The sequence below is a fragment of the Oryzias melastigma genome, linkage group LG9 (assembly GCF_002922805.2).
Source record: "Oryzias melastigma strain HK-1 linkage group LG9, ASM292280v2, whole genome shotgun sequence".
Lineage (NCBI taxonomy): Eukaryota > Metazoa > Chordata > Actinopteri > Beloniformes > Adrianichthyidae > Oryzias > Oryzias melastigma.
Window position 1 is genome coordinate 6884196 of NC_050520.1, and position 16382 is coordinate 6900577.

General features: G+C 36.5%; 1 protein-coding gene across 7 annotated transcripts in view; it reads right to left on the reverse strand.

Annotated features, from left to right (window-relative positions):
• The window catches only part of LOC112148548 (rho guanine nucleotide exchange factor 28), a 61021-nt gene extending 44893 nt beyond the window's left edge, over positions 1–16128 (reverse strand). For 3 of the 7 annotated variants that reach the window (XM_036213422.1, XM_036213420.1, XM_024275751.2), the window contains exons 1-6: positions 15709–16127; positions 14996–15036; positions 5937–6078; positions 5023–5132; positions 3162–3348; positions 504–690 (exon numbers count right to left, since the gene is read on the reverse strand). In XM_036213422.1, the coding sequence (XP_036069315.1) occupies positions 504–690; positions 3162–3348; positions 5023–5132; positions 5937–6078; positions 14996–15028 (659 nt within the window). In that variant the 5' untranslated portion in view covers positions 15029–15036; positions 15709–16127. Of the gene's footprint in view, positions 1–503; positions 691–3161; positions 3349–5022; positions 5133–5936; positions 6272–14995; positions 15037–15708 lie in introns of those variants that run through there. The other 4 variants (XM_036213421.1, XM_036213419.1, XM_036213424.1 and 1 more) reach the window with 4 other exon arrangements.
• Between the last annotated feature and the right edge of the window lie 254 nt (positions 16129–16382).

Consider the following 16382-nt stretch of genomic DNA (forward strand, 5'->3'; position numbering starts at 1 on the left):
TAAGATACATATGAAAGCTGGTTAACTATATTCAGAAGGGATTTTTATAGGAAATCGATTTTAGAGCTGAGGAGGAAGTGTTGTTTTTATCATTCTATATGAACCTGTGCAAGTGTGGAAAAAAGTCCAACTTTGATGGACAGGAGGCTGCATGTCAGGTGATCACTACATGGGAATATTTGGCTTTTTTACCAATTCCACAGTAACATTTTGAGAATTTCTCTCTTTATAAATCAAAAGAAGAATATGTTTGCATTTTTTCTGAAAGATAAAAAATAATTCCCAAGAATTTTTTACTTAAAGTTCACCTCAAAATTTTGACTAAAGAAAATAAAGTTAAATCAAGTCACTGAATATTAGTACAAAATGTAAAAAAAAAGATTGCAGTTATTTTTTAATAAACAATTGTTGTTTAGGAATTCCAATTTCTTTTGTTCCCATTTTATAGAATCTACAAACTCCATTAGAAATGATCCATTTGTCACTCCTTCATAAAGACGTACTCCAATAGCAGCTTGACGAGGTCCGTGTTGCCCGCTCTCTGGGCCAGCTGCAGGGGGGTGACTCCTTCTTCATTTGGGAGATTGGCAGCCATCAACCCCCCCGGCTGACAGAGCAGCAGCTCTGCAAGCCGATGGAGACCCCACCGCACAGCCAGGTGGAGGGGGGATTCTCTGGGACTGCGATCTGCTGAGGAAGAAGTACATTACTATGACAAATATTTGATTTTTAGAAATGTGCAAAAAAGGAAAATTAAATATGGTTAATATATTGTAATAAATAAATTTTAAAAAATATTGTTTTACTTTAATCTGAGTATTCATAGCCACCTGACCATCCTTAAAAGTTATTTTAAAAGGTTTTATTTCTGTGTTTGTATAAAGTTTAAAGCGAGCCACTAAAGACTGAGCAGAGAGTTGAAAGTTAGGCTAAAGGAAAATAAAAATATAGAAGGCTTTCACTTCTTCTTGTGGATTTATCTTTGATTTTTTTCTTTTAAAGTATGTGTCAAAAATAAAATATAATCATCATCATCGGGAATAAAGCAGAGATTTTTGGGTGCCGTCGTGTCTCCTTCGTTTATCCACAAAAACACCTTTTTGTCCAGCAAGATTTCCCAACATCCCATAATGCTAAAGCCCTGGAATGACTCGTCAGAGACACTCAAGTAGAGAATTTGAAACTTGTCAGAAACTAGTTCATCTGTTTTATAGCTTTGACTTTGGAGTTCAAGTAACATTATCCTCTCTCTGGGATTCATCAAAAGAAGATCATCTTCACATTTTTGTAAAAAAAAAAATGTTTCTAAACTTAACTAAGTTTTTAATTACTTTAAACAGGAATCTGCAGCTTTCAACCCTAAAAACCCATTTAGCTCCATTTCTCACTGACCACAACCCAATAGGAGCTATAAAGTCTTACCTCAGTCTTTAGGAAATTAGGACACTGATTTGTATTTATGTCTATATTTTGATCAAAATAAATATATATATATTTTTTGTATAAATAAATCTTAAACATAAAGACAATTTCTCGAAATATGGAACAGTTTGTTACTTTAGACAGAGGTTTACGTGACTTCCTTTCAAAATAAAAGACACCCTGTTTCATGTGGGATAATTTCAAATGTAGATTTTTTTAAATCAGCAGTGATAAAAAAAAAAAATGTATATTTTGGCATCTGTGGTCCATCTCAGACAGAAATTTGCTAAACAAACTGACCTAGATCAAATCAGAGCTAACTAGGTGACCCTTACTGTAACTCTCAGGTTTTTGGCTAATTTAGGCTTTTTTTAGTTTCTTAGGCTGTTTTGGAGTTTGGCTATTTTTTTCAGCTACATGCTAGCTGTTTTAGCTAATCTAGTTTGTTTTGTAGTTTTTAGGCTAATTTGGCTAATATTTCAGCTGGCTATCATCCTCAGCGTTTTCAGCTATCAATTTTGGTATCTTCAGCTATTAGCATTAGCATCTTCAATGCTATCTAGTTTAGAATTATGTTAAACAGTTTTAAAGTTTTAAAAATGTAGTTTTAGTGTGTTCAATAAATGTTCAATGTGTTTTGGATTTTGGACCCCTACTTGCTAATTTGCAACGACTAAATTTAATTTAGCGTCACCATGAGTGCAAAAAACACAAATATTTTTATATGTATTCTGTAATAAATCCAGGCACTACAAGTGGTAAAATATGTAATGATTTTCATAATCGACTGTGTGAAAATAAGATGTTAACTTTGCAGGGCTTCACAGTTTCCCAGCGTCGTCACATCTCGGGTTGTATAACTGAGACGCATGAGGCATCATCAGGGGAGCGATGGTATTATTTCATCCAATTAACTGCAGGCATTAAGAAGGAGACGCTGCAATGAAACAGACTTCCATAACTATATTAGCTCTAAATCCAGTTTATTTGTGTAGGTGGGGGGGGGTCACGCAAACAGACAGGCGACGGCATCCCGCGGTCAGGACATAAACACGCGCTCGCTCACCTTCACATCCATTCTGCCTGCGGTCACTTTTGAATGGAAAGCCTTTAATAACCACATTACATGCTGCCTAATTGGCTTTGATCAAACTGACAGAGCACATGCGACCGTGTTCACTTCCGAATGGGATCCATTGAGCGCAGAAATTAGAATGATGGTGATGGTGGTAGAGGAGTTCAGGCTTCTTCTTATATAGAAGTGATATGAGATTTGAACAAACAACCCTCAAACTATTTTGTTTTTGTTGCTGAAAACACTTAATTTTCAAATAAATATGTAAGGAAAATTAGTTTTGATGACTATAAACATTAGATATGGACTGTCAATTACTAAATGCAACATTTTTATAAAGCAGGTAGTTAAAAATGTATGATTTAATCAAGAAATTTGATATAAATTATTAGCTTTCTTTGGATATTTCCTTAAACCTTTAACACCGGCGCTCCATTGTTTATGTTCTTTCATTTACAGTAACTTTTCAGTCGTTAACACGATCATTCCAGTACATTCTGAAGAAGAAAAGCGGCTCGTCGAGCCGCTTTTCTTCTTCAGAATCTACTGGAATGATCGTGTTTTCTGATTGAAAAGTTACAGTATGTTAAAGATTTTGTGTTTAAGCGTCACCGGTGAAGGGTTAATCAATATTCCAGAGTTTTAATACGAGTGACTCTCTCACCATTTCCGCTGTGGGTCCCCAGCACATTCCACTTAGAGGGGAAATCGAGGTTGGCCATCGCCAGGGCGACTCTGCGATCCACAGCCCAGCGAGAGCTCTCCTGACTCAGGCCAAAGAGGCTGCTCAGCTCCTTATGGTCTGTGGAGCTCAAGCAATGTCCATGAACAACAAGGTGTTCTGCCAGCTCCTGAGAAAAAATGACAAATCAATAAAATTATTTCAACAAATCAAAATATGCAAAAAAAATTTAATCGCTATTTGTAAATATTTTTATTTCTGCAGATGTGCCACAAAAGATTTGAACATTTTCATTTATTCTAAAGTGATTCTCCTGCTTCTTTCTGTACGTTTTTCAGCACATAAAAATCCAATCACACTTTCAGCGATTTCAGCAATCTCGGTATCAAAACGTCTCGTTCAGGACATTACTGCTTGTATTTTTGGTATTCATAAATATTACCAAATATGCCTAATAGGAAATGAATGTGAAAGTCTTCAAATTTCAAAATTCTAAGCAGATTAGCAACAAGCCTTTAAATATATTCATGGGCTATATTTTCGCCTTTAATAGCCATTTTAAAAGTTTGGAGTTTAGCTAATATTTCAGCAACATGCTAACGTTTTGGCTAATTTGTTATCTACTGAGGGTTTTTCAAGCTAATTTAGAGTTAAGCTTCTTGGCTAACGAATTCGGCTAATTTAGGATTTTGAGGAATTATAGGCTATTTTGGAGTTTAGCTAGTTTTTAAGCAACGTGCTAACTTTTTTGGCTAATGTCTACTGAGGGTGTTATTAAGCTAATTTGTAGTGTAGCTTCTATTTTAGCAACAGGCAAACGTTTTTAGTTCATTTGTTATCTACTGGGGTTTTTTGGGGGGCTAATTAGGAGTTTAGCTTTCATTTAACAGACCAATGTTTTTTACTAATTTAGTTTACTGAGGAATTTTAGGCTATTATGAAGTTTAGCTAGTATATAAGCAGCAAGCTATAGCAACAAGCTAACTCTTTTAGCTAAATTAGAATCTACAGACGTGTTTTGGGGGGCTAATTTGGAGTTTAGCTCATATTTAAGCAACATAATAAATATTTATGCAAAATTGGCATATATTGGGGATTTTTAAGCAATTTTACCACAAAATTATTTTGAAATTTAGCAACTTCAGCGCTCTTTCATAGTTTCCTGGACCACGAAAGATACCAGCTTTTAGTGTTGTTTTATTTTGAAGTAATTTCTCCATAAAGATGGACGAGGCTGAAGGTTTAGCTTCCACTTTGCTGATTAAAAAAACATATATATCACATCGTAATGGGTTCTACACAAAAGTTATCCCTCAAAGAAAGTTCAAACCAACTGCAGATGTTTTACAGAGAATGAAGATTCAGTGACGTGAAGTTTCTGATTTGTGGAAGCTTATCAAGACATTTAAGACTTTTCCTAGAGCAAAAATTAGTAAAGCTGCTACGTACTTTAGCACAGAAAATACTCATCTGTGTTAAAGAGAAATACACAATCAGTTTATTGAGTAAAAAACTTAGGATTAATTATTTTGCTTTAAAAATAATTATGAGTCATCAGTTATCGTTGTTAAACTGGCGTTCTATTAAAAAGACTTAATAATGTTCCCAAATCAAAAACAACTGTTTCATTGAATCTTTATCTTCTTTAAAATATCTACAAACATTTCCAGACTGTCATTTTAAATGACATTTTAATTTGAAAAACAGATTTTCCAGAAATCGGAACATAAAATAAAATCATCTTCGTACAGACTTGTCCGTGGACAATATGCCTGACATTGATCCGCTCCACTGTATTACAGCATGTTGCTTTCATTACAGGATACAGAAGACTGACTCTTACCTGAGCGTCATCGTACACATACTCTAGTGAAGACGCACCTGCCCAGGTGAGAGGCATGCTATCAGAGGACAGATAGGCCTGGACAGAGACCATCTCAGGCAGGTTGTGACCTGCAGAGATGAAACAAAAGATTTATTTTTGTATAATTAATTAAGGTTTATATTGTCTTTCTTTGCAACCCAGGAAACACAAGAAAACATTTGATTTAAGATAAAAGGAGTGTGTAAAATATGGTGATAATAGAGTAAAATATTGGAGCATTAGCGGAATAAAGTGATATTATGTTGTTGAGACTTGATATGTTTATGTTATAGAGATGAGAATATTATGCAAAACTACAAGCAAAATATTTTTTACTGGGATTAAATTATCTTTTTAATATACCTGTTAAAACATATGTTTCTAAAAAAAAATTTAAATAAAAAAAAAAATCCAACAGCAAACATCCTTGTGACACAATAACAGAAAATAATGTTTATAATAAAGGATAAACTCTTACATGACATCCTTCATCAAAGCCCAGACAAGGTTCCTCCTCTATTATTTTTACATTTTTTTACTTTTTTAAGAAAAGAATGTACTCCATAGTGCTAACCAGCAATCTTTTCAGTGTGAGCTTGGGGGAAGATGGTGATATCCTCTAATAATAACAAAAAATAGCAGAAAATAATATGTTGCCCTTAAATTTCAATAACCACCTTAAAAAATTTAATTCTGCAAATCTTGTACATTTTTTTGTATTTAAGCTGAGACATTATCCTTTCAGTCCAGATCTGCCAGAGAGTTCAGAGTCTGCAGAACAGAATCTTATCCGTTTGAATCTCAGAGCTTCAGTAATGTTTAAACATTAAGCTGATAAGACTTAAAAAAAATGGCTGGTGTTGATATTTTTTTGTGGCAATTTGGGAACATACCAGGCACGATGAAGCAGAGCATGACATCACTCTGAGCTCTGGCTACATGGGTCAGCGTGGACCCTTCCAGAACTACATACACCTCAACATCCTCTGGCACAGAATCCAAACCCTCCAGCAGTGCGAACACCTTTGCTTCACCCTGAAACGAGGCAAAGCAGGAGAATAACAGAGAGGTAAGCACATGTGGGATCTCGTCTTAAGTGTACTCGCCCATTTCACACTTGATTCCGATTTAGCGTCCCACATTTCTGCGAAAATCCATCAAATCTCCCCGACAACATTCCTCCAGGGTACAATAAAACATGCCCTCCTAATAAAAGTAGGAATGCTTTGTGTGTCATCTGCAAAAGCCGCTCGGATCCCATCAAGCCAGAAAATATTTAATTTTTGCTTTTAAAGAAATAACTAAATGTTTCATCAAAAGGATAAACACTTTTGAAAAGAAAACTAAAATAATGTTTTGGAAGAGTAACTCTTCTTTAGATCTAAGATTTTAGGGAAACATTTAAAAGACAAACCAGCAACTACATAAGCTTTAACTCTTTAACACCTGAGGCGTCATCGGTGACGCTTAAATGCAAATATTTTAACATACTGCAACGTTTTAACCAATAACACGATCATTCCAGTTGATTCTGAAGGAGAAAAGCGGCTCGTCGAGCCGCTTTTCTCCTTCAGAATCTACTGGAATGATCGTCTTAACGGTTGAAAACTTAAAGTAAATCAAAGAACACAAACACTGGAGTTCAAGTGTTAAAGGGATAGAAAAAATTAGATAAGTGGTTGTGACGTTCATTCCAACCAGGTGCGGCTTATTACCTGCCGCTTCACAAACTGCATGTCTTCAAAAAAATGTTTTGGGATTTTCCTGTGAGAAAGTTCATCCGAGGAGTCCCTGGAAAATGCTCAACCAAAGTATCACATCTGACTCTGCAGGAATCACTCCGAATAATCAATACTAAAGTCTATGGCAGCACAACAGAAGGCTGGAATTGTTTGGTTTGTTTCAGCATAAATCCTCTTTATGTCAAAGGAGAACATCACGTTCACAAAAAAAACAAGGTTTTTGGAGGGATGAGGGGAGAAGGAATGAAAACAGTTCTCTGTCTGGGCTTTAGACTGAAACACTATGGTGAGGCACGGAGGTGGGGGTTGATGGTCTGGGAATGATTGAGCCTGTTTGCCTCTAAAATTTATCTTTGCTTATGTGGTTCGTTTGGGTTCCTGTTCAGTCTCAGATCTCTGTAACATGACCCAAAAAAACCATCCTTCTTCACACAATTACTGCTTCATCACACAGTCCGAGTTTTTGACTTTCACTTTATTTAATGTAAACAAAGTCAATGTGTTCTTGTGTAAACTTGTGTTTTTCCAGCCATTTTTGACATAAAACTACAATCTACAACAGCAATACTTGATTGACTCACAGCAAAAATGTTTGCATCACGAACACAAACTGATTTTTCATAATAAAATGTCTTCGATGTGTTGGGGGTGGAGCTTGTGCTGTATCAGTAATAACTTCATTTATAGAGTTTGGGCTGGTTTAATCAAAAATATTGATGAACAGATGTGCAGGTCTGATGCTGCCTCATTGTAGGGTTGGGCGCCGAAATGCCAAAACTAGCGGTTGCACAAATGATGGTTTTAATAGACGGCTAATCAATGATTATTTTTTCCACTTAGTTGACTGAGCGAGTAATGTGCAAATTGGATAAAAGCAAACATCTTAACCATCATTAGCTTTAAACTAACTAAAAACTAGATATATAGCATTACCTGTGATAATGCTAGTATGAATGCTGTAAGCTGAATTTGGCCACTGAAGATGCTAGTGCTGATAGCTGAAGATGCTGAAATTGATAGCTAAAATAGCTGAAGCTAATAGCTGAAAATGCTGAAACTCTTAGCCAGCTGAAATATTAGCTAAACTCCAAATTAGGCTAAAAAGCAAACAAACAAAAAAGCTTAAATTAGCCAAAATAGCTAACATGTAGCGGAGATATTAGCTTAACACCAAAATAGCCTAAAAACAAACAAAAAAGCCTAAACTAGCCAAAATAGCTAGCCTGTAGCTGAATTATTAGCTAAACTCCAAAAAAGCCTAAAGAACAAAAAAAATCCTAAATTAGCCTAAATAGCTATAGCATGCAGTTAAAATATTGGCTAAACTCCAAAACAGTCTAAAAAACTTTTAATAACTGCCAAAATAGTCAAAAAAGCTAGCATAATGCCATTATAACGTTCAAACTTATTACAGTCTGACTCCATAAAATATAAAGTAACAACTACTTGACCTGGGATAGGATCTCTTCCTCATGTGGGAATCCCTAAGGTTTCTTCTTTTTTCCTAAATCAGGTTTTTTTAGGTGTTTTTCCTTATCGGGATGGAGGGTCTAAGGACGGGAATATCCAGTTTATTTAGTCTGTTTAGTTGTTAGCTATTGTTTATATTATATGACTGACTTTCTGCTTAAAGCCCAATGAGGTAATTGATTTGTGATATTGGGGTATATAAATAAAATTGAATCAAATTGAATATCGATTATTAAATTAGTTGTCGACTATTTTAATAGTCGATTTAATAATTGCATCAACCAATCAGGAACTCAGCTTTGGCCACGTGACGTTTTTAGTGACACAATCAGCAGGTAAAATACAAATCCAATACAAGCGTTTTTGTCCTGTGGCAGCGCGGCGGTTCTCCAGACTTCAGCAGGGCTCGCTCGCTCAGTACGGCAGACAGACAGCCGCTGCGGGGAGCGTGGGCAGCCTGCTCAGGTTTCCTGAACTGTGATATTTTACTTGTTTTAGTCGAAACAATATTAAAAAACTGTCCCCCCTCTCGGGTTAATGCGGGACAGCCTTCAAATTCAGTCACAGAGACACAGAAACACCTTGGAAGCGGCTGTCATCCAGACACACCCCCGAGTGAGATAAAAGTCCCGCTAACGAGAAAATGTTTGAAGGATTTCTTTCTTTTCTTTTTCATTTTTTGTAGATTTTAGAATAAATAAATCCTATCAACATTATCTGTCTTCCATTCATTAGAAATGTGACAGGTGTCTAGCTCAGGATCACATTTTTTGATAAATTCGCTGCGTGATGAAAGAGGGGTGGGCCACCAGTTTGCGGCTCAGAGGTTGGGGGGCTCTGACTTAAAGGGAACAGCCAGCACGTCAAAAAATGACGTGGACGTCTTAACCATGCGTCAATATGTGACAACTTGGGAATGAAAATGTGTTGATTTGGGAAATTGTAGGAATTATTTTTTATTACTGGAGTACAAAAATTGGCACCGATTAGGAGTCGAAACCAAAACAAAAGAACCGCTTTGGCGCCGGAACCGAATCAAACCCAATCGGTGCCCAACCATAGACACGATCAGACACAGTGAAGATCCCACAGCTTGACCAGTACCTGTTCTGCTGCTAGAAATGACCTTTTTTCTTAGATCAAAGTAAACAGCATCTTTATTTACTAGTGTTTTTCCAAATACACCGCGTTACATCTGTGAGGGGTCAACTAAAAGAACCAATCTAGACTATTTTTTAGCTTCTGACCCTTCCTACAGAGAAGTCACCTCTACGGGGAATAGAGGTTAAGTTTATCCACTAAGACTGACAGACAATGAAAAAGTCTGGAAAGACCTGCAGTAGATTAGCACTGATGTTAGTGCAGCTAAGCCTGTATGTTGACAAACACGACAACAAATAAGTTGACATACAAGTCATTTTGTCACAACAAGCATGATATTTTGACTTTCATTGAAGCCTCAGTTCATGAGCTTAGAGTTTTTGACCAAAAGCTAAAATCAGCTGTTAACTTTTCGTTTCTTCTTGTGTCGACATTCTGGAGTCATTTAAATCCTGTTTTATTAGTTTAAGCTTCCCCAGAAGGGTTAGCCTCATAAAAAGTCTCATTTTAATCTGTCTTTAACTAACTCATTTAAATAAGCATTTAAAAAATGTATTCAGACATTTAGGATCTAACTGGCTCTCCCACAGGGAAGCCACTAGCGAGTAGCTTTAAATTGACCTCAATAGAAGATTGAGGTCACAGATACAAATTGAAGATTTTTTTTAGAAACAGGCATAAAAAAGGTTCTATGAAGACAACAATCAAATTCTATAATGTGAACTGAAGTCAAAACATATTTTGTGTTGGATTTTTGACATTTTCACGCTTTTTTTCTTTTTTTTTAGTGTAAGATTTTGTTTAATTTCGTCTCAACAGCTGGCCTAATTTTACGCCCAGTAATCTCAGAAGATTCATTTTAACAGACGAAGGCAGAGAGTTAATCTATTTCTGCTTCGTCTGATCTAACCTTGAGAAAACCTTTTCATTTGTTCCATGTCAGAGAGAAAACTAGTCTTAACAGTTTGTGTAAAAAACACATCTGTGAGTCCAAATACAGATCAGAAACAGCATTTTGCTGCTGATGACGGCCAAAAGCTCAAAGGGATTATTTTCTTTTCGAGGTGTAATGTAAACTTTGGTCCATTTCATCTAAAAAAAGTATGATGTGATTTCCTGGAATTATTTCTTACATTGTGTCTCTCACAGCTGAAGTGTCTGTAGCTAGGCGACTCTTCTCTTGGAGCCTGACTGAGGAGTCGATGGGTTCAGTTTGTTTATGGTGCACTTCTGTCTTGTAAATACACTGCAGTTCAGTCTGTACTTCTGCAAGTCTATTTCTCTTTGTAAAAACAATGAAAGAAAATTATACGTTTACTTTGTTGAGCTAGTGAACTTGGTTAACAAATTACAGTGGCTGAGAAAAAAAGTAACAATGCAAACAAAAAAGAAACTGAAGAAATGCTGCTGAAATGAACAAAAAAAGCTGTCAGTTGCTTCCTTTCAGGCTCTCAGTGCCTGTTGTTAGTTGTGCAAGCAAAGCTACAGAATTGGAATCTCCTCTCATCAATGGTCTTTCTACACACCAGGTTTCTCCATGTTAGCTGATGCTAACATAAACCAGAATCCTCCAGTGTACCGTGGCCAAATAACAAATTAAACATAAGGACATTAAACATTAATATTGTCACTTACTTTTCCTTTTGTTTTCCAAAAAAAACCCAGATAAACCACTTTTGTTGTGGCTTTTTTTCTGCATTATTTATTTGTATTTGTAGCAGTTTCCTTTGTTTGCAACATTTTTTTGCAGAAACTATTCTTTGTATTTGTAGCATTTATTTTATTTGGAGCACAACTTCTTTAATATGTAACATTGTTTCATTTATTTGCAACATAATTGTAATTTGCAGCTAGTGTTTCATTTTTTGTAGCGTTTCTTTCATTTCCAATATTGTTTCTTTTTATTTGCAGCAGCTTTTCTTTTATTGCACAGTTGCTTTTCCGTTTGCATGGTTACTTTTTTTGCAGCGTTAATGGCTCTCATCCATCGTTACAAAAAGAAGAAAAGGTGAGTCCAGGTGAGTGGGTGCTTATCAAATCTTTCACCCGGGTGACACTAATTAACAAATTACAAAGTTGAAATATTAAAAACTGTAAGGTAAATGAGAAAAAAGTGCAAATTATATATATATACATATATATATTCTGGTTCCTACATTGATAAACATCACAGATCTAATCTTTTTTAAGTGGAACAACTTTTAGAATAAGTGATATACTCCTTGGCCCCACAGTAAGTGGATTTTCTCAGTACAAAATCTGGCAGCAGCTACACACCGAAAAAAATTAGACCGTAGGTGACTGTGTGTGGTACCAATGGTACAGCCGTGCAATTGCCATGCAACAGCAGTGCAACAGTGCGCCATCGAGCCGTGGGACGCAGAGATTTTGCGTTCGTGCACGGCTGTAGCACGGCCGTTCCACTACCCGTCTGCGTTTGTACCACTGCTTACAGCCTCTGTTTAGCGGCTGACCACGGACACATTTATTTTGTGTGATCACGTTCGTATCACTGATGTTTCACTGCCTGACCACTCCTGCTTCACTGCTGTATCACGTGCCTCGGATCTATTTAAAAAGAGGATTTTGCTGATCTCTCATCAGTTGGAATCTAAATTTCATGAGGTACACATGAACCTCCAGCACACGGATGTTTTTATTTCTATTGTACAAGACCAACAAAATCCTCTTGTACAGCTCCATTGTGCCCTTGCCCAGAGGAGAAGACAAAGAAGGAGGAGGCTTTGGACCTGGCCTTCCTGGGAGCCTTCTTCTTCTTGGGTTTCATAAAATGCAATAAATACAAATAAATGCAAAATCCAATAATGCAGAAGTTGCTGTCTTTAAATCCAGAGAGCAAGTGTGAGAATCCACCTGTTTCTGCTTTAAAGGCGAGGAGTTGCTGCACTACGACGAGCCATTCTTACCCGTGATTGGACAGTGGAGTGGCCATTTTGCGTCCATGCTAAGCTGTGATTGGGTAGTGGAACGGCCTTGATTAGACGCGATGCAGCAGTGGCAACTTGGCGCCAAAATAACATGTGTGCGCGCGTGTGAACCCCTTGTTGGTGTTACCGTGGGAGGACACGTGATTAAGCAGATCTCTGGCAGTGAAATGGACCCCGGCGTCTGTATCACTGCTATTCCACAAACAAACATTTATTGATCGATTTTGACCAAAAGTTAGTGCGTCTTAGCGCGTGTGTCAGATCTTCCAAATGCTGCCACCAACATATGTGGTCTGGACTAAGTTTTATTTTACATCTTTTTGCTTCAAGCTGTTTCACATCCACTGAACCTCGGGATAATTCTCCAGAAATGAGGAGCATTGTTCCCACGTACATTTGCAAACTGTAATCTGGTTGTGAAGCGCAGCTTTTCTCCTCACTGTGTGGCCTTTCAGCTCATGTCAACACACAACTTGTTTTACCTTTGGATTATAATGATGCTTTCTTTCTGGTTTCTGCCCACATTTTTTACAAGGTCTTTCATTGTTGCTCTTGGGTTCATTTGCAAACTTCACAATGAAGCGTATTCTGATCTGGAACACAGAGGCCTTAAGCTTGCTGAGTGGAATGATGGCTGTGGGCTCCAGCAGAGTTTAGACTTGATTATTACAGTTTGAAAACAGATGAACTTTTATCTGGAAAATGGACCAAACACAGAATCAAACAATCTCAACGGAGTTCAGCCTTCGTCTTTTGAGCTGTTCCTCTTATTAACTCTAACATGAATTAGCTGTTATCTCATAATGTCAAAACATACATTTGTCCTGGTTTACCATGTTTTAAAATAAAAAATATATATATTCATACCTAGATTAGTCGAAAGATTATGATTCCTTTATAATCTTTCAAACTTATTTTCCAGAGGAATTGGATCAAAAGTTGATTTATAGAATTTAATTTGTATTTATGAAAGTGCAATTAATGCCTAAGAGTTCTTTGAATTTGTAGTTAATTAAAGGTGGAAAATAAATAAAAAGTTAAATCGCTAAAAAATTATCCTCACCTTAGAATAGAATAGTAAAGAAAGAAGAACGGAACAAGAACAAGAAACAGAACCAAAACAGAACAGGAACAGATAAGATCGAGACAGAGCAGAACCAGAACCAGAACTTAAGAACAAGAACCAGAAACAGAACTCAAGTACAAGAACCAGAAACAGAACTCAAGTACAAGAACCAGAAACAGAACTTAGGAACAAGAAACAACAAACAGAACTTAAGAACCAGAACCAGAAACAGAACTTAGGAACAAGAACCAAGAACTTAAGAAACAGAACTTAAGAACCAGAACCAAAAACAGAACATATGAATCAGAACCAGAACTTAAGAAACAGAACTTAAGAACAAGAACCAGAAACAGAACTAAAGAACAAAAACTAGAACTTAAGAACAAGAACCAGAAATGGAACGTAAGAACCAGAACCAGAACTTAAGAACAAGAACCAGAAACAGAACTTAGGAACAAGAACTAGAACTTAAGAAACAGAACTTAAGAACCAGAACCAGAGAGTAAGAACAAGAAACAGAACTTAAGAACTAGAAACAGAAACAGAACAAAAGGACCAGAACCATAACTTAAGAACTTAAGAAACAGAACTCAGGAACAAGAACCAGAACCAGAAACAGAACTTAAGAACAAGAACTAGAACTTACGAACTTAAGAACAAGAACCATAACTTAAGAACCAGAACAGAACAGGGTTGAGGTCCATGCCAACACCATGACAATCAGTGATTTACAGAAGAATTAAAATCCAAATGAAACATATATTATAAACTGAAGAATTGATGGGATTAAAAAGTCGTCCATACCAGTACCTACAAACTGGGAACTGATCATAGAGTGCTGTGACTCATGTTGTGAGGGTTAGAACAATTTTATCTTCAGAAATAATAAGATGTTAAATAAAACCATAAATAGGATTTCTTATAGAGAGCTCCATCGCCGTCTTTTTAATAAAATCCTTTCATTACAGGCCGCCTGCAGCCACTGCATGCTAGATGTTCTATCATTAGTCTATAGGTGAAAACAGAGCTGAGCAGTAAGATTTAGAATAAAAGTATCGATCGTAACAGAACATGAATAAAATAAATGAAAATATACATGATTGTCTGTGAATGTCATCATCATCCGTCATTTTATCAGTGAGTAGATTTTACTGTAAAATATTTTAGAAGAAACGATTTCAACCTAAAAAAAAATGTGAATACAGATTTCTCTCTGATTTTAAAATGACCTGCAGCACAAAGTTCATCAAACAAAAAGTTGATCTGTATTTCAGCTTGATAACACTTAAAGGACAAACACTTTAAAAACATGTCAAATGTGAACAAATGAGTTTGAACTGCAAACAGTGTGAAGAATGTTCCCCTAACTTTGATCTTCAGATAAAAAACAAGTTCTGTTTGCTTTTTAATATCCAAAAGCGGAAACCCATAAATGAATATTTGATCAGTGTTCCTGCTCTGTTTGTCTGCAGCTTCATCACACGCGGTTCACATCTGAGTGAAATGTCTAGTAAACACGCGTTTTCCTGCTTTCCTTATGCATGCACACTTGAACAGCTGACATTATTGAAGCACGTGGTTACTCATTGGCTAGTAAAATCAACAAATTTGTCAATGATACTTACATATAGAGGCACTTTCCTCCTGCTTAGCTTCATTTTGACAGCTATAAGAAAGTAAAACAAGAATGAAAAAGGATAAACACACATCATTATCTTTTTAGTCGTTTGCTCTCTTATTGGACCCAAAGGAGATTATTAAGCCTTTCTGGTGCCAAGCAGCCAGAGGTCATCTGATGAGACGGGATAATCTTTTGATCATAAGAATGTGAACAATGACTTTAATGATGATGCTCTCTGCTTCCTAGAGACATCAGCAGGACCAATGTTCCCAAATCTGATATGCAGAAGGAACAATAATGATTCATGTGTGCGTGTGTAATAGAAGGATATCGATTGAATTTCAGAGCTGCAGGGTTCAGATCTGTTCTTCATCAGCGTTCACTTCCTAAACTGGACATAACAGCATGGTCTGAACATTAAACAGCAATGACAGCTTCCTGAGGAGTCCCGCTCTTGTACATTCTGAGCCCAAAATACAGGAGAAATGTGGAAAAAGGATTAAAATAAATAAATAAATAAAGTACAAAAAATGTAAAATGTATACAAGAGAGCAATGGGCTATGACACAGCAAAAATAATTAATTATTTGATTAAAAAACAATAATTTAACTCACTTGTAGCCTCTCATAAATTAGAAGATACACTTAACTGTACCTGACATGAACCTGTTAAAGAGACAAGCTCATTTTTAAAATATTTATGTATTTTTTTCTTACCTTTTCAAGAGCTAAATCTCCCAAACACAAGTCCTAAAATGGAAATAAAAGGCCTAAATTCGGATTCATAATATTTTAACGTCGTGATAATCGAGCTGTGCTCCGGCTCCCGCTCGGTACCGCCGCTGTCTGCGGTCTGAGCCCCGCATCCTTCAGTTTTGATGCTGCCCGTCTTCCGTCTCCAAATTCCTTCCAACGGCAGAAAGTTGGCGGGTCCATCTGCGGGGGAGCGCCCCCCAGTGGACGGCGATAAAATTGATTGGAACACTACACTAATACGAATAAAATGAGGAAATTAGCATAGAAATGACCCCCATAAAACCACCAAAATAATTAAATTCATGAAGTAAAGTTCTAAATATGTGTTTATTATTAGTTTTAAGGCATCGGTCACCCTCCATTGAATGAGATCGAGCTAAAGTGAACGTGCTTAAACATAAAATCTGCCTTCTCTGCTGTGATTGGTTGAGACGTTGTTAGGCAACGGAAGTTTGAGTTGTGATTGGTCCAGCCCAGCCTGCTGCGTTTTTAACCCTGTATATGTGCCTGTAAAACATATTTAGTACACTTTTGAGACAAAAGTGCTTGCTTCACTGCAAGCGAATACCATTTGCATTATAGTGTTTTTATCTTTTTTCTGTTCTTTTAGTAGCATATTTCTTGAGATATGGAAA